Source organism: Xiphophorus maculatus, chromosome 11 (genome assembly GCF_002775205.1).
Source record: "Xiphophorus maculatus strain JP 163 A chromosome 11, X_maculatus-5.0-male, whole genome shotgun sequence".
In the NCBI taxonomy this organism is placed as follows: domain Eukaryota; kingdom Metazoa; phylum Chordata; class Actinopteri; order Cyprinodontiformes; family Poeciliidae; genus Xiphophorus; species Xiphophorus maculatus.
In genome coordinates, this window is record NC_036453.1 from 19,048,524 (window position 1) to 19,075,069 (window position 26,546).

Consider the following 26,546-nt stretch of genomic DNA (forward strand, 5'->3'; position numbering starts at 1 on the left):
CAAATGATTTTCTCATCTGCAAACATATTAATCTCAGTTATTTTAAAGCAACTCTTCCACTGACTCTCCTCTGTGACTTAATGTAGCTTAGCGCTTCGTAGTAGAGCTACTGTCCTCCCAAATTGCTTAAACTACAGCAAGGATATTTCGAGGCATCACTGAGAAATGAGAAATGGTTTGTAGAAATAGTCCACAATGTTGGATTTCAGAAATATGTGAACATGGAAGTGTATTTAGATGGGTATGTCAATGTATAAAATAAAATTCTCTGTACTCTTAAACAGTGTGATTAGTTTGAATCAGAAGCAACGGATGTGTTAGATAAGAACACATTTTAATGAGACTTTTTATTCTGTAAACAAACTGACATACTTTTTTTTCTATGGCACAACATTACAGGAAATACACAGAAACATCTGCTATGTTTGATATGTTTTTACAATAACTTTAGCATGTGAAACAGTGATGTACATGGTCTTACTACTCTTATGATATAAACTACAAACTGTCTAATTTGGTAGGTATTTACATAGTTCTTGTAAGATTTAGATTCTATAAATGTAGAGTTTTTCTTCTTTGAAACCCCTCAACAAACAGAACCAATGTGGGACATTAATGTTTACAAATATAAACAAACGCTATTTACTGACAAAATATATGTAAGCTCATAAACAAGACAAAAAGGCTAAAATAGAGTGGATACCAGTTCCTGACGTTCAAGAGTCAAAATTATAGTGCTAGTAGGAAAATGACTCAGTCTTTTGCCAAAATTAAAAGAGAAACTCTAGAACCGCTAAAATTTGACGCCACTCCATTTTTGTTTACTTCTCATCAAGAAGGAAGTTGCGCTCATGGCTTCTTCAGACATTTTTGTGTTGTTTCCGTCAGTGGTTCTTGGAGTAGAGCCAACAGAAGCGAGGGGGTAAGTAGGTTTTTGAAAGAGTTTGGTTTGCTTGGTACAGTGCAGTGTGAAACCACCACCTGACGATTTAACAAATGTTGCAATCTTGGTCCCCAAACGAACTGAGTCTATCAGACTCAGTTTCTGATTCTGATCAGAGTTCCTGACTTTACTCTTCTGTTGTTATGCTATGTTTATTTAGATAATTGCCTACTGGCTTGTGCATGGCTTGCAAAACTGTGTAGGTCATCCATATTTGATGTTTTGATGTTGCTATTCATAATAAAAGGAACTGCTTTGACTGCTGCACTTCTCTGTCTGATAGGTGGTCACGTTTCATCAATGTTTTTCTCAGCACAAAATGACAATTCTTTAGTTGAAATTAGGTTTTAACTAGTCATAGCTGCACTTATTGGCATTTCACGTTGTCTTTTCTGGATATTTGATTGTGTATGTTACAATATAACATGCAATCACAAAGAACTGCAGGGTGGAATATTTGGTAGGACATTATATTTCAAGTGAAAGGCTTTGGTGGATGCCCACACCAGGGTCAAGTTTAGCTGATAAACTAGTCTTTAGATTTTAAGATATTCAGTGTTTGTGAAGCAGCAAAACATTTTCTGAGTTTTGTCGAAATATTTCGGGGGGGAAAATAGGGTGAAAGCTAAATATTAGCAGGTCTGAGATTATTGATTACTGTAGATGTGTGTTGATTCGGATGTCTAGAAACAATTGAGAGTTTAACTGTTAGAGCAGAAACTTCGTTCGGACAAAAATGTGGTCGTCGTCAAGAAAAACAAAAATTGAACAATCTTAAGCATCTGACTTTGTTAAGTGGACTACAATTATAATGTGGAAGTATATAATACAATAATCCAGCATTTTCTACTCTTAATTTACCTGGATGGGCTGTAGGCCTACAAAGTTAGTAGCTGACCAAAATAGTGTACTTAAATTGAGAAAGGGCTTTAAATGAGAATTAAAATTAAACTGATATAAAACATCTTTAAGAATCTAAAAAGAAATCTTTTGACTTCATGCTTGGAATTACTGAGAGCAACAGAGAACACCAACCCTACATGAGCTTCTGACGCTGGTAAATAGTTAAGTATTACACCACCATATTTAACTTAGAACTCTCATGATCACATGATTAAAACCAAACACAAGCTTTTGTTGCCCGCTCTGATATTGTATTTCAGTTTTTCTGGTTTGGACTTTGAAAATTTAGCAAACTGAAGAGTTGTCCATCCACTCAGCTGTTTGCAGCAAGCAATGGTCAAAAAAAACAGAATGATGTCACTTTGCCCTGAAGCATGTAACAGTCAAGTCGTATTTACTAAACTCACAAAATCCAATTAAAGTTTAACGTTGACTTCTAGATAATGTGAAGAAAGATGGAGCTGGATTCAGGGAAGAACTGCTTTTTGAGAACTGTCCTTCTCAGTTTGCATCCAAAGTTAAGTCTTAATTTTAATAACCTGTCAAGTAAACAAGACCAGACACTACTGTACACTTCAAAAAAGCTGCGGGCTCATTCAGCCTTTTCCTCTTTATCCGAGACATCACAAGTGAATTTCAGTTCAACCATCGCAAATACTGAGTTCAAAAACAAACATCTTTACAGAAGTCAGTTTAGTTAGTTAGTTTAGTTCTAAGTTTTGAAATTAGACGGGTTTATCTCTCTATAAAAACTTCCTTTCACCTCTGTATCCGCAGCTCCTTAATTTTGCAGGAAAATGAGCCATAAAAGGAAAAACTATTAACATCAGCAAAAGATATTTAAAGCAGAGAGAATGGCTGAATGTGCTGGCCAGTGACGAGAGCAGCCAGGAGGCTCTTCAGCCTCCGATGTCCATCCCTATCACTTCATTTTGCTTTCAAAACATCTAAGGTACATGTTGGGGAAGGAGCACTAAAACTAGATCTCCTAAGGATAAAAAGTGAGAGGCTATGACAGCAGCAAATTGGCTTTTCTCTCCCGTGAGCCTTACTCCAGACTTTCCCCCCTGCATGGGAGCAATTTGAATCGTGCAGTAATTGCTTATATTGCTTTTCTCCCAACACCGTTTCTACAATGGAATTTGATCTCATTACTTTCGCCCGAGTTCTCAGCCGCTTGGTGCAGGAGGAATAATGCTAAGTGGTGTGTTAACAAAAAAAAACAAAAAAAAGAACGAGCGAAGTGACTTTTGTCATGCTTTTCGGCGCGTGGAGTTAGAATAAGCGTACCAAACGTGACGGCACATCATTTTGAAGCTCATCCCTGTCTTGTCAAATGAAGCAATTTTTAAGAGATCCTTTTTTATTTTTCACAAAATGGTTTAAATGTGGCTTCCTCTTTTATTAGCTTGTTATGAAGTGGATTATTGTTTTGTTTTTTGTTTTTTTTTAGCATGATGAAGATAGAGGAAGAGCCAAAGGAGCAGCAGAGAAATGGATGCAACATGAGTTATGAAATAGAAATCAAAAGCTGTGCTCCCGCCTCATTGCAGTCAAGTAGACTGGTTATGGTTTTCCGGAGAGTGTGTGGCGTATGTTAGCCCTGGGCGACATGCTTCTTTGTGAAGTACTGTGTATTACTTTTTTACTTTAAAGGACAGGCAGCTTTTGCCCAAACAGTACTTTGCAATTCACCCATGTACTCACATTGAGGAAAGGTCACTTAAGCAAATAAACTGAAGGATGAGTAATGTCTTATAAATGCTTAAAAGGAAATAAAAAAAACAAGTGTTCGAAGGAATAGGACACAAACTTTTTTGGAGGCATTTACATGTCTTTTCCGTAACCGTCGACTGTGTTTCACAGTGAGGGCTGCAATGAATTCGACACCAATAGCGACTGTAAACTCTAAGCTGAAAGAAAAGTCGAGTCTTCAGTCGTTCCAGCATTTCCAGTTCAAGAAGAGACCTGGCAGCAGCAGCAATGGCAGAGCGAGCTCTGCTTGGCTAGCTTCTCCGCGCTGACTCCCTCTGGCACCTGATTCAGTGTCGGAGTCCTTCTCAGAGTATGGTGGGATGACATTGAACTCCTCATTTGCTCCCTCTTCTTGTTCCTCCTCTTGGTCACTGTCCTCCATCTGTGGAGGAGAGAAAGAGTGATTGCTCCAATTAACAAGAGCAATGAAACATGGAGGGAACGTCAAGAAGAGTCGGTCTACATAACACGGAGTTTGCTACGAATGAAAATACCTCAAAGATACAAACAAAATATTTAAGAAGAGAATTTAAACCTTCAAAATGTCCTTGAATCGTTTAGTTGTTTTTTTTAAATGTAACTGAGTAAATGTAATTAGTTACTGCTGAAATCTGCCCACATTCCCATTAGCAACTTTTAATGACCTTATTTGTTTGTTTGGGTTCCTTATGATCGCCTTGATTTAGCAAAGAAACCGGCATATTTTTTGAATGTCTGTAAAGTTCTACATCTGCTCCACAACATGAACATTCAGGAATAGGACTGAGAAGAAACAGGCTGTTGAACATGAAAAAAAAAATCCAAAGAGAATGAGGTCATGTTCTTCCTGATAAAATATTCCATTGAAGCTGCTGCCATAAAACGGCCATCGTTGTTGGATATCTCTGCAGCAACTGCAAGAGTCCTCCACGGGGCTTCATGCCTATATGGGCTAGAATAATTTCTTCTTTAAAGTCTCCAAGTTATCATGCATCGAAGCTCAAAAGCAAGCAGAGCCAAATTGCTGTCTGCTCTTTTGTTTGCTCTTTTGTTTCTTTGACAAGAACTGTGAAAGAACAACTCCAAATGCATGGAAAATAAAACCGCATTGTATGCAGCATCAAGCGACATTGTGGGACTGTTGACGACAGGATTGTTATGGGATGTATGGAAATATAATACTCAATGGTTTGAAGATGTGCAGCTGCATTTATTTAATATCACTTATGAGTGACAACACTTCAGTTCTCAGCTTAGATTGGACTTTTTCCATCTATGTATAAATACGTTATCTTATATTTACATGAACAACGCAGATCACCTGGGAGACATCCTTCTGCTTCAGTACACGTGACATCACTATCTTCCAGGGTTCCCTCTCCTTCTCCCTCTGTTTTGCGTTTATAAAAAGGTCACGGAGCGAGCGCCACACTTTTCTGCAGGCAGCCTCTTCCAATGGACAACGACCTTGCAAGCCCCCACAAAAACAACAGCTTCCATGCGACCCAAACAGTAAGAATCAATGCTGAATTGTGATACTACTACACTAGATTAACAAGACCCGCTTGATTTTTATTACATTTTCATTTATCTCCTACCCTACAACAATATTATTTGTGTACATTTAAGTTTAAAAGTGGAGGATTTTGCAAAAAATGATTCCATTAATTTCAAATGAAATTAGATCAGTTCTATTATTATTTATTTTTAATGATTGTGACACTGTCGATGCAAAAAACAGTTAGTAGTTTTTGTGATAACTGGCAGTCACAGAGATGCTGAATTTCTATTTTTTTTAGCTAAAAGTGACAACCTGATGAAGGGACATTCTACTTCTGGTTGCTTTTTCTACTACTGTGTTTCACTACAGTACTATGCAGCTACAAGTAGTGTGTTAATTTAGCAAAACGATTAAAGTAGCCGTCACCTTCCACCATGGAAGGTATGGAGATATTCAGGTTCAAATGGGCAAATCAGCAAATTGATCTGTAAACTCCCCTGAGACGTTACATGAATGTTTACTCAAGATAATTTTAAGAAATTGTCATTTCTCAATCATGTGTCTCATATCAGCAATGATCTAAACTCATACATAAATTACATACACCAGTCAGTGTCATTTGATTTATTTTTCTGGATTCACTCCACATCATTGTAAAGAGGTATTTAAATGGAAGTCTGCAGAAGAAATGAAAAAGTCAAACACCTGAACTGTGGGTCTGGGTCTCCTGAGGTTGGATTGCAGAAAGAAGATTTTTGCAATATAGGATATAGTAGGATTACAACTGTACATATGAACCAGATGAGCGCACTCCCATGAATATTAACAGTAAAGATTGCAGCAAGCACCTACAGCTAATCCTGAACCACACTGAGAGGTGGCGATAGAAGAGGAAGTGAGACAAGAATAATCTGGGATTATGCAGGAAGCTGCTGGGCCTCAACTCACTGCTATAGTCCTCAGTGAAACATTGGTGTCAGGATTTGATATGTAGTCCCCTGACTGGAGCTGAATCTCTAACACCAACACATAGTGAGAAAGTAGCAGGAGTGTGTGCTTACACTGTTGAATTCAGGGAGCGTGTTGACGCTAACGTGGACCCTCTCCTGGAAGACGCGAGGGGAGGGCTGAGAAACTGGCACTGGAGTGTGATCCACCGGAGGAGGCGCTGAGATTCCCATGGAGCTGATGGCATTGCCTAAAAACAAAATCAGCAGGGGACATCTTCATTAGTTTCACATCTTAATTCTGCTTTGAATCATCACTAAAACATTATCAGTGTGTGTTCTCAGCTAAGATGGAGCAAAATGCTCCAAGTTCTTCACTATTAATAATAAAAGTTACTTGTTGATGATCTTAAAGTTTAGAAATATATATATATACTGTATATTTTGTTTAAGAGAGATTCACTCAGCTAATTAAAATCTTAAAATACAAGTTTATAGTAAAATTACTCAACAGTTGAAGAACCAAACCTTCATTTTTATACTTTTATTCAATGTTGATATAGAATTTAGTTCTGAGTAGAGAGGTGGCAGAGGTAATAAAACTTTATTTTGTGTGTCCAATGACCCAATTCTGAATTGATTTGTATCATTCTGTATTTAAAATTATTATTATAATCCATTTTGAAGTTTTCTAAAAGATGCCAATAGATTATCATTTAATATATGACAAGAATCCGAAAACTTCAGAAAAGAGGCCCATAACATCACAGTTCCTCCACTCTCCGTAATACATCCATGAGGTTTATTTCCACACATTCATCAATTTTTTAAGGATTTCTATGGGAACCAATGCAAGTATCAACAGGAATTTTGTGAAAACAATCATTGTTTTCACAAAATGATATTTTTCACACTGAATAAAAGAATTTAAGTTTATTTTAGTGTTTTTTACACATTTTTTCTAATATATTTTGTCTGGCGTTCTATAAGCGATATAACTTATTGTAAAAAATGTAAACTAATAATAGAAAAAGTTACATTGTAGCATATATTCTTGCTCACATGCAGTGTTTTCCATCCAATTTCAACTTGCAAAGCTGATTCTGGACATGGCTGCAGGCATTCAGGACAAAACTCAATGCATTGCTGTGGAGTCAAAAGCCTCTCCAGAAAATTATATTTTAGCCAATTAAAAAAAAATAATAATAAACACAATTTACATAAAATTCTGTGACTCAATTATCAGATGCATGTATTAAAAAAATATACTGTATACTTTCATGTTAAATTTTCCGAGTGTCACTTTTTCCTCACTTGGAGTTTTTCCTCTTTTGTAGGACACATCATATTTTTAGCTGTTTGTCAAAAGCAAAGAAGGGAGAAGGAAGGCAGAGGAATATTTAAGTGTTAAACTGAATGTAGAAAATGTAGCTGGTCACATCTGGATGGGCTGTTTAATCGCCAACATAATGAGCCCTGCCACAGGCCCGTGTGCTGCTCACACATGGTCACTCTGCAGTGAAAAAAACATTACCAAAGTTAACCTTTTGCAAATGGCTAAAGAAAGCAGTTAACTTTGTTTTTCAGTTTCTAAAAAAAAAAAATTGATCAATTAATTTGAGATTATTCACAAGCATCTATTTAATATAAGAATGGGAAGAAATGCCAGTTTTCTGGAATAAACCAGCAACTGGTATCTCCAGGATTTCGATCGTAGCCGAACGGCAGGCGGAGTTCCCATTGTCTTTCACTATCTTCACTTTGCATTGGTGTGCAATCATAACTAATCTGAGCCCCAACATTATTTCTGGAAGACAATGTTGCGAACAAAATGTGAGTGCTGTACGCCAAATGAAAGTCTCATACAGCCTGATTGTTAATGAGGCCCCTCATTGTGAAATCTTATTTCTAATTAAACCGCCTGTCTGTCTGTCTGTCTGTCTGTCTCCTATTGCTTTCTTTTTTTTTTTTTTTTTAGTACAGCACATGCTAAACAATACATCGTTATACATCAGCAGGACATACTGAGCAAGAACTCTAGATGCTCATTCTGGTTTGGCAACGACTCAACCACAAGCCACTTCCAGTTGATCAGATTTGGTGAAAGGATTCATTGACTTTGCTGAGTTTCAAAATCACATTCGCATTTGGCAGGCGGCCAAGCACCAGGGAGAACATCTCTCGCTGTTCATTTATTTATAAGACAACATTATGGTTCAGTGACTTACCCTCTCAATCATCAATTACGGCCCACCTCATTTGAATTCTGTATTAATGCACATTAGAAAGCGCTCAGCTAGATTAGCATCTCAGCATTCATTTAGATAATACTTACATTTGACAGCTGAAATACGACATCTCCTCTGTTGTTACAGTGATACAAGGATTGTCAGCTGCAAGTTTATTCTACAAAGTATAAAGACATGAAGGAAATTGGCAACCTAAACTGCAGCATTGACTCATTAACATTTCAGAAGAACTGTAATTCATTTTAATTGATGTTTCTTGCCACATTTCAACCCAGAATTTTCAAATAACTGTGGTTATGCTCTCAATTTTAATGATCTGTGGCACATGAGGCCATTATTCACAATATTCTCAGAAAGAAGATGAAAAACAAAAACTTCCACAAACTGCCACAGCTAATGTTTGTATTTAGTTTAATCCTTACAGTAGAGACTTCTGATGGTAAGAGAGGAGCAGGAGATCATAAGATCTTTTACCTTCTATACCTGCTCCTTTTCAAATTGTGCCATGTTACATGTCAATTGCCTTGACTATATGTCTTATTATTATTTTGAGCATTTGAAATACATGAATAAATAAATACCTTGAATTTTATTTATTTTGTTGTCTGATCATGACAATTACAGATGTAGTCCCTAAAAACAGCAATCTGTTCTTCACAAACAGAAACCTTTTAACCAGTTTCACTCCAGTAATTAAATATTAGTTGATCAATATTATAGTAAATTTGATTGAGATATTATTGCATCTCGGATCAAACATAGATTATTGAATCTATGTTTCAGATGTTAACATTTGCTAAACTGTAACTCCAGTTATTCAAAATGATTAGATTTGTTCACTGTGCCTCTGTGTTGTTCTTTTACGTTTATTTTATTTGGAACAAAAAGCATGGAAAGTAAGCTTTTAGGAACACATGAAAAATTATCTCTCAGTCACCAATATGCAAATTATTTATAATTGTTAAGTTGGGCTCTGAATGAAGAACCATCTGGGAAGCATGAGGGAGGAGACAAATCTTTGAAAAGAGTTAAACCTCCCATTACTGTTCTTCTCTTTTTAGCATGATCCAAACGTGGGTCTGGATGTAGTTACTGAAAAGGACAAATCATAGAAGTGCCATATTTAGATTTCTTTCTAGTGCCTCAGTCTGCTCTAAATCATATAAAGTCCTTGGTTTCTTCACAGGTTTTCTAAAAGATCTGAATATGGCAGTTAAGGTATTCATGGAAGAATGTTCATTTTTTAGCTACTGAACCATTTCTATGTTAAGTTGATCCTTATTTACTGAAAAACCAAATAATGATTTTCTCAGCCATAGCCACCAGATATTTTAGTTAACAGTCCTGGTAATCCGAAGAGTCCATCATGTCCTGAGCGGGAACCATTTATGGCCGACTGAGGGGCCCACTGGGACAGTTCAGCCCTAAAACTGAGCTGTACCACAAACTTTCTTGTGCATTTCCCTTACGTAGACATAAGTTGTTGCTGAAGAGATTTTGGATGCGTTGACATCCCTGCAGTTCGTTCCCGCTGCCTTCACATGTGCACCACTGGGACACCTCCGTGCTGCTGTTGCTCACATAGTTGGGAGTCATGATGGTTCCTGAAAAACAAAAGTTTAAAACTCTTTAAACAACACTTAGACTTGTTTAAACGACACTTTCCAAATAAGTGTTTCCAAACAACACTTATGCACCATGCAAAACAATTTTAGATTATAAAGTAAGCAGTTGTCTGGTTTTCAATATTTATGACCTTCTAGTACACTAAAGCTTTTGTTGTATTTTAAAACAGAAGGAAATAAAATTATTTTTATGCTCATGCAGACCATCAAGAAATTGTGCTTTTGAATCCAAGCATTTTAATGGATCTACAGCTTTATTTTGTGCATTAAAAGAAAGAATATGTCAATTAAATACCTTCTTGTATGTTTTAATTTTACTTTTTTTTTTCAGCATCTCACCTATGAGTCCAGTGTAAGCCTTGAGGCACATGGCTCTGCTCTCTCGCATACAGCCAGAGGCAGAAAGAGAGGACTGCTGACAGTTGTGTTGGAAATCTGCAAACCGGGATCTGAAACAAACACACACAACACACACTCAGTGGAGAAAATGGGTTTTCAGAGCATCAGCACACAAAAGCTGAATGCATTTTAAAGTGTTCTGCAAATTTTATTTTGGCACTCAGGGCTGTCATAAATCAAAACAATGAAATAAATAGAAGGAGAAAGAAAAGTACCTACTTAAAATTTTTTTTTGCAAATTTGTTTTCTTTCAGCGAATCAAACACTTCTTTGTAAGAGAACTTCAGAAATCAAATCTCATCTATTTGGATCTCACTTTCAATATATACAGACAAAACAACACATGAATCTTCACTGCTTGAACTGAAATTCAAACTGAATACAGTGAAGTTTCTGGTTGTATTGTGGAAAAGAAAAGTGAAAAAGTTCAATATTTTTACATAGTCAGCGCATAGCAAGTTGGATTAAGTGAATTAAGAAGAGCTTTCCAATTTGGATTTGTTGAAAACTGAGAGCTTAGGGAGTGGATCAAACATATTTTTTATCTCTTTACTGAAGGAGTGTTTCAGGGCTTTTCCCATTGATTGGCTGAAACTTGTGGCTGCCTTGAGAAACAAAAGAATAAAAGCATTTTCTTAAATAGAATGAATTGTGCTGCTAATAACACACCAGGTTTGCTATATTGTTGCAGAATGAGTCTCAGGAAAACTTCCTTTTATTTTTGCCAGCCTTTTTCCATTTAGAAAATATAAAGTATATGTCATAACACTAGTAAGTGCTACACCTTTTTTGCTACAATTTCCCTTACAGTAATTAAAATAAATTACTAAAAGAATAACCAAATGCGTAATTTTCCGTTCCAGGAAAGCCTGTAGGGTGCACCCCTCTGCTTTGTGCCGTATGTGTTTATGAATAAAGTAATCGCTACGGGTGAATCAGGATAGAGTCATAAATTTAAGTCATTTTCTTTTTCTCCCTGAAAAATGCACCATGCTGCTTCAGGAGGATGGGAAAGTCTCTCTCAGGTGGAGTAGTTCAGTTGTCTCCAGGCATTATTCATGACAGATGGGAAAAGAGACCATGAAATTGACCGTGGGTTTGGGTGTAGCTTCTGCTGTGGCTGCTGTACCATGTCTAAGTGGTGAGGGGAGAGCTAAGGCAGAAAGAAAAGCTTTTTATGATCAGTCAGCCTGAGTCCCTGTGACCTAGAGAGCATGACTATTAACTAAGCTCTGCACTATCCAAGAAGAGGCAAGACGCAGAAGAAATTCTTCCTTTAGCGTTTTGGGATTCTCAGTGGGGTTGATGCCCTGGGGCTGACCCGGTACGCACAGGATGGATTTTACAAACCAGTCGGTCTGGGAGCAAGTGGAGATCTCTTAGGAGGAACTGGAGTAAGATGGTATACGTAGACCAGCTTATGTGTTGTGAAACCACTGCTCCCATAGCATGACCCTAAATTAGTCTAGATTTCTACATAGAAAGTCTAAATAGAACCTTCAAGATAGCAATTGTGTACTTAAATATTGTTTTGTCAGTCAAATCAAAGCAGTTTTATCTGTGTACTGTCAAATTACATCAATGTGACAAGATGTTCAATATTGTGACGGACCCTGCTGTGCAGTCCTGTGTGTATAAAAAAAGTATTTATCATATGCACATTTATTTAGTAATATTTTACATTTAGAAATGGGTTTTATTATATATATTTTGGCACAACTGGCCATCTGAGAACATTAGATATCCTGATATGGCCTAAGATGAAAATGAGTTTGACACGGCTGGTAGAGATTAAAGTATACATAAATATAAAACTTATAAGACCACATAAGGTGAGGTGGTCCAATTGAAATGTAATTTAAAATGTGATTTGTTGATGACCCCTAACCCAAAGAATCCAAAGAAAATCAAACCCGATCACAGAAACTCAAATCAAAAGCATCGAGTTATTTTTAATGGATGGATATTGACCTGTTTGTCAAAAAATAAAACATATTTCAGGCTATAGATCTGCAGAGCTTGTAGGAACTTTTCCCCAGAGACCTGCAGCTACAAATACAGCAAATATGTTTCTAAAATCATTGACCCTGCGGAGCTAAACCTAAATACACTTCTCAAGAGCTTATACAGTACAGACCAAAAGTTTGGACACACCTTCTAATTCAATGAGTTTCCTTTACTTTCATGACTATTGACATTGTAGATTCACATTGAAGGCATCAAAACTATGAATAACACATGTGGAAATATGCACTAAACAAAAAAGTGTAAAACAACTGAAAATAGCCCTTATATTCTAGTTTCTTCAAAGTAGCAACCTTTTGCTGTGATTACTGCTTTGTACACACTCTGCATTTTCTTGATGAACTTCAAGAGGTAGTCACCTGAAATGGTTTTCACTTCATAAGGTGTGCCCTGTCAGGTTAATAAGTGGGATTTCTTACCTTATAAATAGTCATGAGAATAAAGAAAACCCATTGAATTAGAAAGGTGTGTCCAAACTTTTGGTCTGTACTGTATGTGCATAATTTTGAAATCATGCACTTTACCTTTTACTTAAAATTCAGAATTATGAACTATTTCCATTTATCATATTCAGCTCCAATAAAAAAACATTTTATGCATATTTTAAGTTTGTGGCTGTCGTGAAAAAGCATGAAAAGTTGAACTGTTATGAATATTTGAATGAAGTAATGCGACTACTTTGGAAAGTGGGTAAATGGATTGCTGCTCAGTGCTTTGCAGACTTTACAGCTTCTGTTTCTCTGCACACAGGTTCTTACCTACACAGCTCGTCTCTGGAGCAGTAGTTCTGGAGGCTGAGGCAGTTGGGCTTGCCTACCCTTTCCTCCCCTCTTGCGTTCTCCTCAAAGGAACATGATGGCACAATGGTTTTCCTCCGGCGCTCCCCACACAGAGTGTCAGAGCAGGGACAGAAAAGCAGAGCAAAGCTGTACTCCTCTGGCACACGCTCCAGGAAGCGCCGCAGGGCTTTGTGGCATTTCTGGCGGTTGCAGCTGTTGTCGGTGGCTGTTGCTCGCTTGGTGCAAGCTACCACATACTCTGAACGCAAGGAGCCACATTTCTCATACAGGCCGCAGTCCTGAGCAGCCTTCAGACACTGGTTCTGGCCGTCCACGACAACAGAGGAAGCTGCAGGAAGCAGAGTACGGACTCGTTAGTGTGAAATAAGACAAATAACTTTCTAAACCAACAGGATATACTCTACCTGCCATAATGGAGGCCATACGCGATACCTCTATGTTTCTCACCAGATTCAACTTCAGCTCTTCATATGGGGACACTTCATACTCATCATATGCTGAAACAATATTGGACCACACGAATGAAGCAACTGAATTCAAAGAACACCCACGCACAAGTTTGGATTTTCCACCCACCTGCAAATCTCACAGTCCAGTAAACCTTCAGGCAGTGCTCCTCTCTGCGAGAGCCCCGCAGACACTTGCAGACTTGAAGGGGGCGATAATCCTGCAGTGAGTTTTGGGCCTCCAGGCACTCCAGGCGGGCATCTGAACCGAGTGGCGACACGGCTTCCTCCGCCGCGCAGTACTCCAGCAGGCGATAGACGCCTTTGCAGGACGGCTCCTGGACACAGCCCTGTTCCGCCACCAGACAATCTAAGGACACAGATACTGTAACACCGCCTGCAGAAGAGGAGAGGTTGACATTATGAGCTACAAAAGCTGCAAACAGGTTCATTACAGACGCTATGGATTGCAAACTAAAAAGTGAGGTACAGTGTGCTCAATTATGGCTAAAATGAATAAATCGTTATGTGTTATTAATATCCCATGATCTGTGAAGGTCAGTGGCTAATAAATCAAGTTCATCCTTTCAACAATGTCCGGCTTCAATTCACCTGTCAGAGCTCAGGTTTGTAGTTTATGTTCTGGTCAAAAAGTCACGTTAAGCACAAAGTTTTTGCAATTAATGTGCAACTTGAGTGTGAAACTCAAGTCTCCATCTCAGCCAAGAAGCAGGCTTGTAGTGATAGAGTGCAGGCAGCATTCTTTAAAGTAACATATACTAAAAGAAAATGTTTTTAGATTACATGTGGTACATAAAACACTACAACAAAATGATCAATCATTGCGTTTAAACTAAAACAGGCTGTTAATCAGCTGATCTCAGGTTTCAGGTATAACGTTAAAAAAAAATCTAAATCAGCGCAGAAACCTGGCTTGTCAAGTTTATGATCCCTCTGAAGGCAAAGGTTAAAAAAGCTGGAATTTTTGAGCTGCACAAGCCTTGAGTGAAGTAATGCAACTACTTAACTACTTACAACATCGTTGCCTTATTTGGATGCAGAAAAACATTTAGTTGACATTTTTCTTAATGGTTTTGAGAGTCAAGTGTTAAACCACCTCAAAATTTCACCTGCACCGAGCAAAATTATTCATGAAGACAAAGGCAGATTGTTGACCCAAATTAAGACCTCTAGATCAAAGTTTTATTACAAGAAAAAAATGTATGACATTGTCCTAATGTTTTCTAATGTTACTTGCATAAGAAGGAGATCCCACTGGGAGATCCTTTCAACATGGTACAGAGGATGAACTTAAATCACAATCTTGAAGCTTTTTCTTTTAGGTTGTGCAAAGAGTAAAACCGGAGACTGGAGTGGAGATGTGGCATCCCTCTTCACCGAGGGTCTTCCTCTGAGTGGGAGATCAGTGGATCTTTTTAGCAGGTGCAGTTCACGACGCTCGTCTGAAAAACAATTAGCTGAAGACTGTAGATGTCCTTTGTGAAGCCGCCTTCACCACATGGAGGAACGGCGACAGCCAGCCTACTAGAAACACTCGCATCAAGCATGTCTTGAATTTTTGAACAGATCAAATTACTGAGTAATTTTTTCACTGTTAGCTCAGTTTTTTTTTATGTAATGGTTTTAAAAATTTGCTCAGAATCTTAATGGTTTTCTCAACTATATTCTTCCTTACGAGTCAATGGTAGACTGTGTACACCAGGGGTCTCAAACTCCAGTCCTCGAGAGCCGCAGACCTACAGTTTTTAGATGTGCGACAGGTACAAAACACTGGAATGAAATGGCTTAATGACCTCCTCCTTGTGTAGATCAGTTCTCCCAGCCTCGTTAATGACCTAATTATTCTGTTCAGGTGTGGTGCAGCAGAGGCTCATCTAAAAGTTGCAGGACTGCGGCCCTCGAGGACTGGAGTTTGAGACCCCTGGTGTACACTAATAACAGTTCCTATATTTTCTAATCTGTGAAACTTTCAAATTATTTGTGAGAACAAAATATTTGTATTCCCAGTTTTCTTGAAAATATTGCTAAAATATTGCCACCTTCCCTTGAGCCTAACACAGTGTGCCAGCTTGTCTCTTGAGCAGAAGGTATCGTTAAAACTCTTTTCTGCCTAAATGGTCTCACTGTATTCTATTGTCTGACTTATTGCAGAGCTTTGGTAACCCTGTGGGGCCTTGCTTTTGGTTTCCAAACGTGGTTGCCAAACCAAAAGGTTTTGCTGCCTTAAAGTCCCCTTTCTCTTTTACAACCATTTTGTTTTACTGTTGTTTATTTTGTGGAAGTAATTGACCAAGGTCTTGGTAATGACTACACACTTATTTCAGCCACTTTTGCCTATATTTCATCAGCTAATACAAACACATGTACAATAAAGATTTTACACTGTTAAGTCACAATACAGTAATGTCAGATTCCTGGCAACACTCAGTGTTGGACCATATTGATGTCTTTCATGAGTCATACTAGTAATGAAGTCTTTTTTTACAGGCGATAATTTATCCACGTTCCCAAGTGCAGGATTACAGTTGCTGACATCCTTCCAAAGCACATTTTCAAGATTGATTTCCCTTCTTTCTGATTTCACAGATGTTCACTTCGCCGGAACAACGTTTTCAAGCCTTTATTATTTTGACAAACCCTATTTTCATCACTGGATTCATCACTGGAGAGCTTCTGGGATTTAGCAACCCAGCAGCATTGCCTTCATAAGCTTGGCATAAATTTTGGCGAATGGACAGCCTCACACACACTAACGAAAAAAAAAAAGAAAAGAGATATGAACATGATAATTTTCTGCCTCAAAAGCGATGCTGTTCAGCAGCCAACTCTCAAATATTAGATGTGTCTAGAATGCACAAACGTTCACAGAGTTTTTTTTTCTAAAACATTGTTTGAACTACTCCATTCGTCATCACAATAAAACTTGCATTGTAATAAGAGTCATTAGACTCAGAAGGATAAAAGATGTTGAAAAAGTTTGATATGCTTATTGTACTTTATATATTGTAGGGTCATACATGTAATTTATTTGGAAAACATATATTATTGTCAGACACAGTGAGTAACAGTGAGTGTGAAAACCTTCTTTAAAAGAAATGCATTTATTTGGAAAAAGCATTTTAACCAACATCAAACACCGCCTCCAGATGCAACACCTCTGTGAAGCTAAAACTGTTTATTTAACACAATTCAGTTTTGGAAACAGGTCTACAGTTATCTGAGCATACTAAATTTATACAAAGAGAAAAGCTACGGTGTATATCACACTGATACAATGATGCGTTTCAAAAGGTAAGCAAAAGGAGAACAGCGTGGCTATAAAATAAATCATAATCACAATTATTTTGGTATAATTCTTTAATATGATATGTTCATTTAGTGTAGGAAAGAATTTATGTTTACTGCACACAAAGTACTTGAAATATTTGCTTTCAGCCATTCGAGAAACATGGTAGATGAAATAAAACTCCAAATCATACTTCAGTAAAGAAGTGACGATATGAAATCACTTCTCAAAAAGCCAACTAGTACAACAACCACAGGCACATCTCCAATCCAGATTCAAGAAATTCCAGTCAACTTTTCGCTCTTTTCATAGCGCAGAGATAATTTTCACAAATCATCCAATCCTACCTCTCCATTGAACTCACAGACTTTGCCTGCAGCTAGTTCCAGTCTTATCTCACAAATCTTGTGCGGATCATTTCTCTTTGACACTTACTGTCACATTAGGGGTATCCGATGGTTTAGTCCTTTACCTATTCTCTTCATCATCATCTATCTTCTTCTTTCTCTTGATCAAGTCACCATCTTGAATAGAATTTCATTTCACCGCCATGATGATGCAACCAATTACATGTCAAAACCAAAGCTGCACTTCTCCTCATCACCATCCTTGTTTGCTCCAAAAGATGCCATCTTTTGCTGAGATGCTGAGAAATATTGCAATTCACTAAAATTGCAATCTCCTAAAACAAAGGCCTGCAAAGTCAAGATTCAAACGTGGTTACAGATACTATAAGGCGACAAACCAAAAATATTTACACTCTGCAATACAAAGCTATTAATCCTCCTTTCTCTTCTGAACCACAACAGCCCGTCTGTCTGTAGAAATAAAGAGTTAGGGTTGTTTTGACTGAAAATGTTCTAACCAGGAAGGTCTGTGAGTGAAAAGCCACAAATCACTCCATAATGATGATTGTGGCCCCATTAGAGCCACAAAGCAGAAAAGACAGAAGCTGCCTGAGGGAAACAATGGGAAAAAGGCTCTTTGTGAGTGAAAAATGTATTTTATTAAAGCTCTTCTGGAAATTAGTTATTTTTTAATGCGACACCTAATTACTCTTACCAATTTATACCCATATGATGTCAGTCTAGCAAAGAATATACGTACTTTTTGTCTTGACTTTATGAATTTGTTGTACCCTTTTATCAATAAACCACACACAGAACAGACTAGCAAACACAGAAAGTGTGTTAGAAATAAACGTAATGAAGGATGGCCAACGGATCCGAACCTGTCTTTTATCACATGTACTTACTGGCTCAGCTCATAAACATATAATCCATCACGTCAGTTCATGCACAAACACAGCTTTTGAGTTCGACTGGTTACACACTTCGATTAAGCTCCTGCTGACATGTGGCACAAAGCACGACTGCAATTCAATTCTGCTGCTGCATGTTTTGTAATCTCAGGCACCACATGAGGTCCATGTCTCGCTTTGGTATAAGACATATCATGAACAGAAGCTATGTTTCATCCCCGCAGCAGGAAAACCTCCAAAGCCGCCGCACAGAATTCATAGGAGGAGGTGGGACAAAAAAATAGTATCACGGCAGTGAGTCACAGTCACAGTCACAGCTCCGCGTGAAGTGTAAAGGAGATCATTACCTGTCTATCTGCAAGTCTGCCTATGTATTATGTATTGCTAATTGTACCAAAGTGTCAAATCCCACTGTGTTGAGCTGCAGTTTAAAGAAGCTTCCTGTAATCTTCTGTGTGCACAGAGAGCACTTTGTTTTCTTTTATTCTTACCAGAGCTGAAAAGAAAGAGCCAACCGTCTAAATTGCAAAGAATTGCAATTGTATGGAGACAATTTTTGTTGTATGTAACTGGGAGTAACAGACCAACACAAAGGAGTCCATAATTGTGAAGTGGACGTCATATGATGAATGGCCTTCAATATTTTTTACAAATAGCAATCTGAAAAGTGAGGCATGGATTTTAAATTCTCTCTGCAGTGTTACAAGAGTTTCGGGGTTTGCCTCTATCAGTTTGCAAAACTGAAAAGCTGCTAATTTGTCTTTAATAACTCGAGTTCATTCAGATTGGGTGATGTCTACGTTCAGTTTCTATTTTAATTTTCAAGTCTTGAAACAAATTCATGGATGTCCATTTAAGTCCTTTAGAACAGCTTGATTTTATTTTATTTTGTTCCACAGAAGTATGACTCCTTTTGAATAATTATATGACTTCTAAAGTGCAGTGGTTTTATTAAAAGGAGTCATAGTAAAAGTTGGCTACAGAAAATGCATTTAACAGTTTTAAAATAAAAGCCATCATTTTCATTCAGCTTCATAATTATAAACTATTTTGTGTTGGTCTTTCCTATAAAATCCATATAAAATGTACTTTTGTTTGTAGTCACAACAGGAAAAAAGATTTTACGGTGGCAAGGCAAAGTAAATTCTGCAATGCAAAAAAATTTTAAAAAGTAGAAAGCCTGATTGAGAAAAATGTTAGAAAAGAGAGGCTGATTTTAAAAATAATTATATAAAATATTAAAAAAAACTGTAAAAGATGAATTACTTTGATATGTGAGCTTTAATGCACCCTATTGATTTCTCACTGGAGTGATTAATAGAATTTGTGAGCCAAAGCTGATGAAGGTTAACGCTGTGATTATTGCACCACCCTCAACACTCAGCGCCCACTCTCACCGGGAGAGACAGTTTGGCAAATCCCTCTTCTGTCTCTTCAAACATGGTGGGTTAGGTTGAAGAGAATCCAGATTGTTGGGCAGTAATTCAATTAGGCAAGAGAGAATGCCTAGTGGGGAAGTGTGAGTCTGATGTGAAATTTGGTCGGGAACTGTGACAGAAGGGACTTGTCGACAGGAAGTCACACACACTACGAGAAAATAGCAGCGAGACACTACAATGAACTAAATGCGGAAACACGCCAATAAGTGACACTACTTGCTATGTTTTCCTAGGGATCAGCTCAAATGAAACTAAAATTGTTTATTCCCAAACTGGCCAAATGTTAATTTGTCAGCTGGCTGGTAAATTGGAAAACCTCTACTAAATATAGAAGAAAATGCATGATGTGTGGAACTTTCCAATAAATATGAATAAGAATAGAGTTATTATTATTCCAACTTCCACTTCTGTCCCTTTATGATCCCTGCTGAACTGACTGAAGCTCTTCACACTCTGTGGTCACAAGAGACTGTAGTGATAGCGACATGAACATTTGGCAAACCCTTTCAAACTCCAAGCCTAGAATTGACTAAACATGCCTTGATGCCATGCTTTGACAAGCAGAATCCTCAATTAGACTTGATGAAATGCAAACAAGACCTGGATTCTGTGAGGCAGGAAAACCAGGAATATGGTCCAGTTGAGCCTCTTTTTCTAAGTTTCTTTGTGTAGACTAAACAACAAAGACTGCACGGGTTTGTGTGCAGGTATTGTGTATCTCCACTAAGCTGAAGAAAGAACCGAGCCCAGTCAAGCTGTGACGGATGGTAAAATGGTGTCTGAAAAAAGAAAAAGTTGTAAAACACATGAGAGCCAGAGGTGCTCTTGAGTTCACACTAATTTCATGTTCTGAAATAGTGCGTCTACTACATGGCTAATGCCTCATCTAATGAGGCGTGGCAGTCGGATTGTGGAGCCACATTATCCATGCATTAACCACAACACCCCACACACCCTGGATGCCTCCATGGTAGTTCAGGTTAAATGCATCAGGTGCATCATCAGCCAGTTGGAGTGAATCTTCCAGGCTTCTGCTTTCTGCTGTTTACTGTGTTCCTAAATTTCAATGTGCCACATAATTTCTTGGCCACATGCACACGCACACACACACACACACACACACGCCCGTAATGCCCATTGATCAGAGCGGTTTTATCTGTGCAGTTGTCTGTGAGTGACAGTCAAGATGCAGATTAATACAAAAAAACTGAGTAACTGGCAACGGGAGTTAGGTGATAGAAAAAAAAAACAATCAATATAACACATTTTTTAAGAGGCTGGTGGTGAGAAATCACATTTATAAAAGGTGAAATTATGATGACAGTTATCCTTCAGTTTAATTACATTAAAGCCTAATATGTAAATTACTGCTTATTCAAAAAAAAAAAGCTTATTTTATGTTTTATTTTACCTTTGTGATGCTCAACTGGCAGGTTACCAATTACATTTGTTTTTGCATCTTGCTGTTGTGAACAAAACAGAAACACAAAAACAGAGTGCAGACAGACAATGCCTCAGCATGAGGAGAGACAAAAAGACGGCACGACAACAAGGAACGAAAACCTGAAGTAAAAAAACTCAAAGCGTGAAACTGAAAATGCTCATGAATATCTTTCACCTCATGTGAACTCAAAACGAACCGTACAGAACCTGTGACAAACGTTGGTAAAGCTCAAGCAGGTCCAGTAAGTGAGGTGCAAAAATAGCAGCAGTCAGTCAACAGTGGCAGCCTGCACTGCCTGGGATTTTTGTAATAATCCAAAGGGGTCTGGCAGCAACAGGTCAAAGTCGGGTTAAATGTCATTTAACAATAGTTTTCAGATGTGGCACAAACACTGTCAGAACTTTTAGTGTCAGGCCATTTGTTTCTAAGATTTCTGTAAGTTAATTCAGGGAAAAGTATGAATGAAGTTATTAGCTGGGAAATGATAACCGGGAACCGGGATTTCTGTATTCTGACACACTAAATACTGCATGCTGCAAAATTATTCATAACTATTGAACATTGTTCCAGTTATATTAAAACCACAAACAATAAGGTATGTCTTCGAATTGTATGTGAGAAAGCAGCACAATGCATTACTGCAAAGCTGTGAAGTGCAAGATATGCGGGTGCATGATTTTAAAATCTTTCTCAAAAGTCTTTAAAGTGTGGTATGCTTTTGGAATTTGGACAGATTTACTCCAACACCTCTAAATAAAACTAAGTACAACCTATTGCCCTCAGAAGGCACCCAAATAGTTAAAAAAAATGTTTAAAAAAATTAATTTGTGTGTAAATTAATCTCAGTATTAATCCAGCTGTCCGGTGAAGGCCTTAGAGGTGTTTTTTAGAGATCATTAGATTACAAAAAGCATCAGGAAGAGAAAGGAAAACAGAAGGTCAGGAATGAAGTTGTGGATGAGATTGAAGCAGGGCTGGGTTAGAAAAAAAATCTGATTTGAACACCTCATGCAGCACTGTTCAATCTATCATCTGCAAATGAAGATTGATTAAGACAGTGGCTTCCAATCCGGGTCTTAAGGTACAACATGTCCTGAATGCTTTAGGTGTCTCCTTGCTGTCTCACACCTGACTTAAATAACTGGGTATTTAACAGACTTCTGCAGCACTTGAATCATTAGAATCAAGTGTGCTGACATAGAGACTTATATAAAACATGCAGGACATTAGATTACAAAAGGCATCAGGAGGGAGGGATTCCCAACCCTCCTCCTCAGTGGTCCTTGAGGAGGGTACAAAGACATGGCTTTCTATCAAAACTGATATTATTCACAGTTGCAGCCAAACTGGTAACTTTGGAGGAGCTGCAGAAATTCACACAGATGGGCAAACTCTGTACCGATCGGTTGACAGGAAAGCAATGAAGCATTTAATAGAAGAGAGGTACAAAGAAAGCAGTCGTTGAAAGACTAAGAAAATGCTCTTTTTGTATGAACATACAGCTGGAGGTAAAAATGAAACGGTTTAGATAACTGGCAATCAAAATTCAGACCTAAACCTGCTTGAGAATCTGTGGTAAGGCTTGACAATTGATGTTTACACATCCCCTCCATCAAATCTGGTAATGCACGAGACAGTAGAAACATGAAAAGGTTACTTTAAATATGAAAGTATGTCTTTTAATTTAAAGACATACAAAATCATCTGTTAAGGTTTTTGCCTAAAGCAGACACAATCTACCGTAGAAATAAGCAGATGTTGTGTTCGTTCATGTTCTTCATTTTGGTCTTGATGACAGACAAGCCGGGGAGGCTGCACTCTTATTCCGAAGTTCCCGCCAGCGTTGCTGAGGCAGCATAAACGACCAATGATAATTAAATATAAACAGATGCAGATTTAAGCCTCCATTCTGCACAATCCACAGTTCTCAGCGATGTTAATGACAAACTTTGAGTCAAATATTTTTTGATTTCCAATCAGGTATAATAGGAAGAACTGACATCATGACAGAGTATCTCATTTGCATGTGTAATGAGTCAGATCTCAATTAATTGGCACTTGAAAATTAATGTTTTTGCTTGGTGTGATTCCACCTAGGCTAAGTACTCTGTGTGATACACAGAATGCATGAGCGGCTTGACATTAACAAGAAAAGCATTTATCATTTTCAGCGATCCTAATCTCTAATGGACACCCACTGCCAACATCATCAGGATGCAGCTGGACGTGTGGTAGCCCCCGTCTCCTCTTATCTTGTCATAATCTAAACAATTATAATGTTTGCATGCGTCTCAGCGATGTTGAGCCCACTGAGAGAGGAGAGAGGCGCTCTAAATAAAAGTCATTTACTGTGGCGCATGCAAACAGGAGAAAACATGAAATTCAAACAACAGCACTGATTAAATTGATATGTTTTTGTATAAAAGACCAACAAGTTTTTTTTACATTTCTTTACCAGCCTAGCTTGGATTTTTTTCTTTTTTTTGCTTCGGTCTTAACAACTTATTTAGAGAAAGCTGAATGTGTTAGCATGACGAAGAATCCAAATCCGTGAAGTGTGAGCTGTTCTGGACAGCTTTGTTTCCATCTGATCATCAGCTAAAACAAATGGATTCTCCAAACCTGTCCGTGCTCGTCTAAAGATTTCAATCATTACTTCATTTAAATCTTACTTAAGCTCTGATTTAGTACCAAGTACTGTTTAAGTGTTTAAAAATTCATGTGTGATATTTGCAGCAGCCCAGGACAGGCCAGTCAATACTTTGAAGAGCCTTTGTCTGGATCTGGTCCAAGGCAAAGATAACAGACCTGACCCAATGATGTCATCCGCATGGAAAACACTTTTCCTGCTCTATGATTTAATAAACCTCTTTGACTTTATGTCTCAGTAGCTTACCTTGAACCTAGAGTGAATTATTTTTGCTGCATTCGAATATGTGATTCTGTTGGTTTGAAAAACAACTCTGTCTCTGAAAAAGTCACTCTCTCACACACTTTTCCTTTTGTTCTTGTATTTTAAGTAAATTTTTGTAACGCAAATACAAAATCCTTTTAGCAAAATGAACAAAATTGTAGAGTAATAATGTACGTCTTACTCAAAGATAAAACATTTTTTTGCTATTTTATGTATGAAATTTTTGAAATATAGAGCTGCTAAGCTTACTGATGTTCTCTAAAATAAGTTGCTCACAATATTCCACAAAATTTAAAACAAAAAATATAATGTAAGTTTATTATCCTGACGCTGTATTTCTAATTACTAAACAGACTGAAAAAGTAGTCATACCCTATTGAATTCCCTGCGTACCAGACCATAAACTCCAAAGTATTTCATTGAGATTTTTTGTGACAAATAAAGTAGAGCAGACATGGTTGCAATGTATTTAGGGATATCAGAGTAAAGGGGTCTGAATATAAAATACATGTGCATGAAAATGCGACACTTAAAAATAATGGAAGAGGAAAATGTGTGTAAACCAATGGACTCGTGCAATTAAATGATAAATGTTCCCTACCTTGAGAAAAGACATTGAGCAAAAGTCCAATGATCATCATCCTGTCCGGTGACATTGGGGGACAGCTGCGGAATGGGGAAGCGGGTACCCGGCTCGCTGAAGCTCAGTTGCCCGTCTCCTGCTTCATCCAGCCTCCTTCTGCACTCCTCCGCCTCCTCCTGCTGCTGTGTCCGCTCGGGTTGAAGAGGATCGGACGGTCTGCAGCACAAAGTTGGCAAAACTGAACAGAAGTGACTCAAGCTCTCGCGATTTTTGTCGCTCCCCTCATTTTTATGATTTGTGCGGAAGAAGGTAAACATTCAGGGGTTTTCCTGTGAATTGCTTTGAAAAGTGGAAAGGATTCTCTGCAGCGTAAAGGCTCCCAGCAAGGCAAACGCACCTGTCTCCACTTTTACACTTCTGCGTGGGATTCCAAGCGCAGCTCAGCCGCACAGTTGTCCACACGGACGTAGAGTGCGGCGAAGCCCCAACGTGATTGGCCCCTGAACAGGCTGGACGTACCAATGGGGAAGATCAAATGTGTCCTGTTGAAGGAACAGCTGGGTCTTTGCAGTCAAGTTGTGGCTTCATGGAAAGCAGAAGGTGGACAGCATGAACTAAATGAAAGGAGACGATTTTTAATGTTTTAATGTCACGGTTAAGCTTCAATTGAAAATGTAAAAAAAAAAAAATCTTTAATCACAATTACCAAATTTATGAAAACGATTTAATTATGTCACATAACTTCAAAAAAAGGAACAGTACTGAGCTCATTTAAGACTATTCGTTTGAATTAATCAGGATAAAAAGGCATAGCCGATGCCAAGAAATAAATATTACACAACAATAAAACCACTTAAAAACAGACACTGTTGTTAATAAATTTTTTGAACAGCACTCATCCTTGTTACTGCTGTTAAAAGTATTGCAGATTCAGTTTTTGGTCGAAATAAATCAGATGTGATATTGGATCAAAATGTCAAGTTCTGCCAACTAAATAAATCTATTGAAATTCTGTTGGTTTTGGTTCTCTGTCTCAATGTTATTATTGGACTCAATCTGGCCACTTTTTGAAAAAGTTCAACCCCCATAGCAGAAGAGTCCATAAGGAAGGGACAGTTTAAATGGCTGCACGTAGAGCCAGTATTTTATAGGTATGATTTTAGAACTGCGTCTACCGCACAGAGGTAATCAGCAGAAATGATTAGTGACACTAAATTACGACTGTTAAAATAACTGCCAAGTTGTATTTCACTATTTATTATTAAAATTAGCATATCTATTAGTCCTATTAAATCCTAGATGATTTCTATTTCTTCTTAACTGTTTATGGACAGAAGCATATTTAACAGTATTTTTCATTTTTTCATAAACCACTCATTTGAAGTTGGGAAAGTTTCATTCCATTTGGAAACGTGAGAGCTCTTGGGGGCCCTCTGCTGGTTTGGGAGCCCGAAGGAACAGTTTTGTTTGCACATATATCCTAATTTCTGGCTTTAGATTGTATGAAAAACAATCTTGAAAATATAAGTGGGCAGATAATATAAAATTAAATGAAGTAGATTCCAATTTCTTCAATGAAGAGTCATACTTAGAGTGTTTTCCACTTTTATCCTTGTGTAATTGGACTGAGAGATTATTAAAGATATACTGCGCCTAACCATGTAGTTGAAAGGTATTTACCCTGAGAGAAGAATCACTAAAATATGATCACTCATCTCTGACCCTGAAGAGGTATTGGTCCTCTTTGTGCCTGCCCTGCTGTGCAGGTAAAAGGCTCAATATAATTTCCTTCTTTGTCATGAGAAGCAATTCAACTCTCCTCATACTTTTTATATGTACATTGATGAAAAAATGACTCAAATCTTCTTTGAACTAGTGGGAGAAACTTCAGTCCACCGAATATTTAGGCTCATGCTCACTCAGTGTCACGTTGTCCAAACACATTCTGATTTGTAAAATATATTCTGCACATCTCAGCAAGAAATGCAATGTTTGGTGCGACATGGTCTTTTCTCATGCTGACTAC

The 26,546-nt window shown here is 37.8% G+C and overlaps 1 protein-coding gene across 1 annotated transcript; it reads right to left on the reverse strand.

Moving 5' to 3' along the window:
• Window positions 1–315: 315 nt before the first annotated feature.
• Window positions 316–25,102, reverse strand: LOC102220688 (GDNF family receptor alpha-4-like). The gene is made up of 9 exons (XM_005802956.3): window positions 24,918–25,102; window positions 24,539–24,736; window positions 13,703–13,969; window positions 13,531–13,623; window positions 13,085–13,454; window positions 10,242–10,351; window positions 9,747–9,881; window positions 6,143–6,279; window positions 316–3,983 (listed from the first exon to the last, which is right to left on the reverse strand). The coding sequence occupies exons 2-9, from the start codon at window positions 24,591–24,593 to the stop codon at window positions 3,780–3,782; spliced, it is 1,371 nt and encodes a 456-aa protein (XP_005803013.2). The 5' UTR covers window positions 24,594–24,736; window positions 24,918–25,102; the 3' UTR covers window positions 316–3,779.
• Window positions 25,103–26,546: the final 1,444 nt, after the last annotated feature.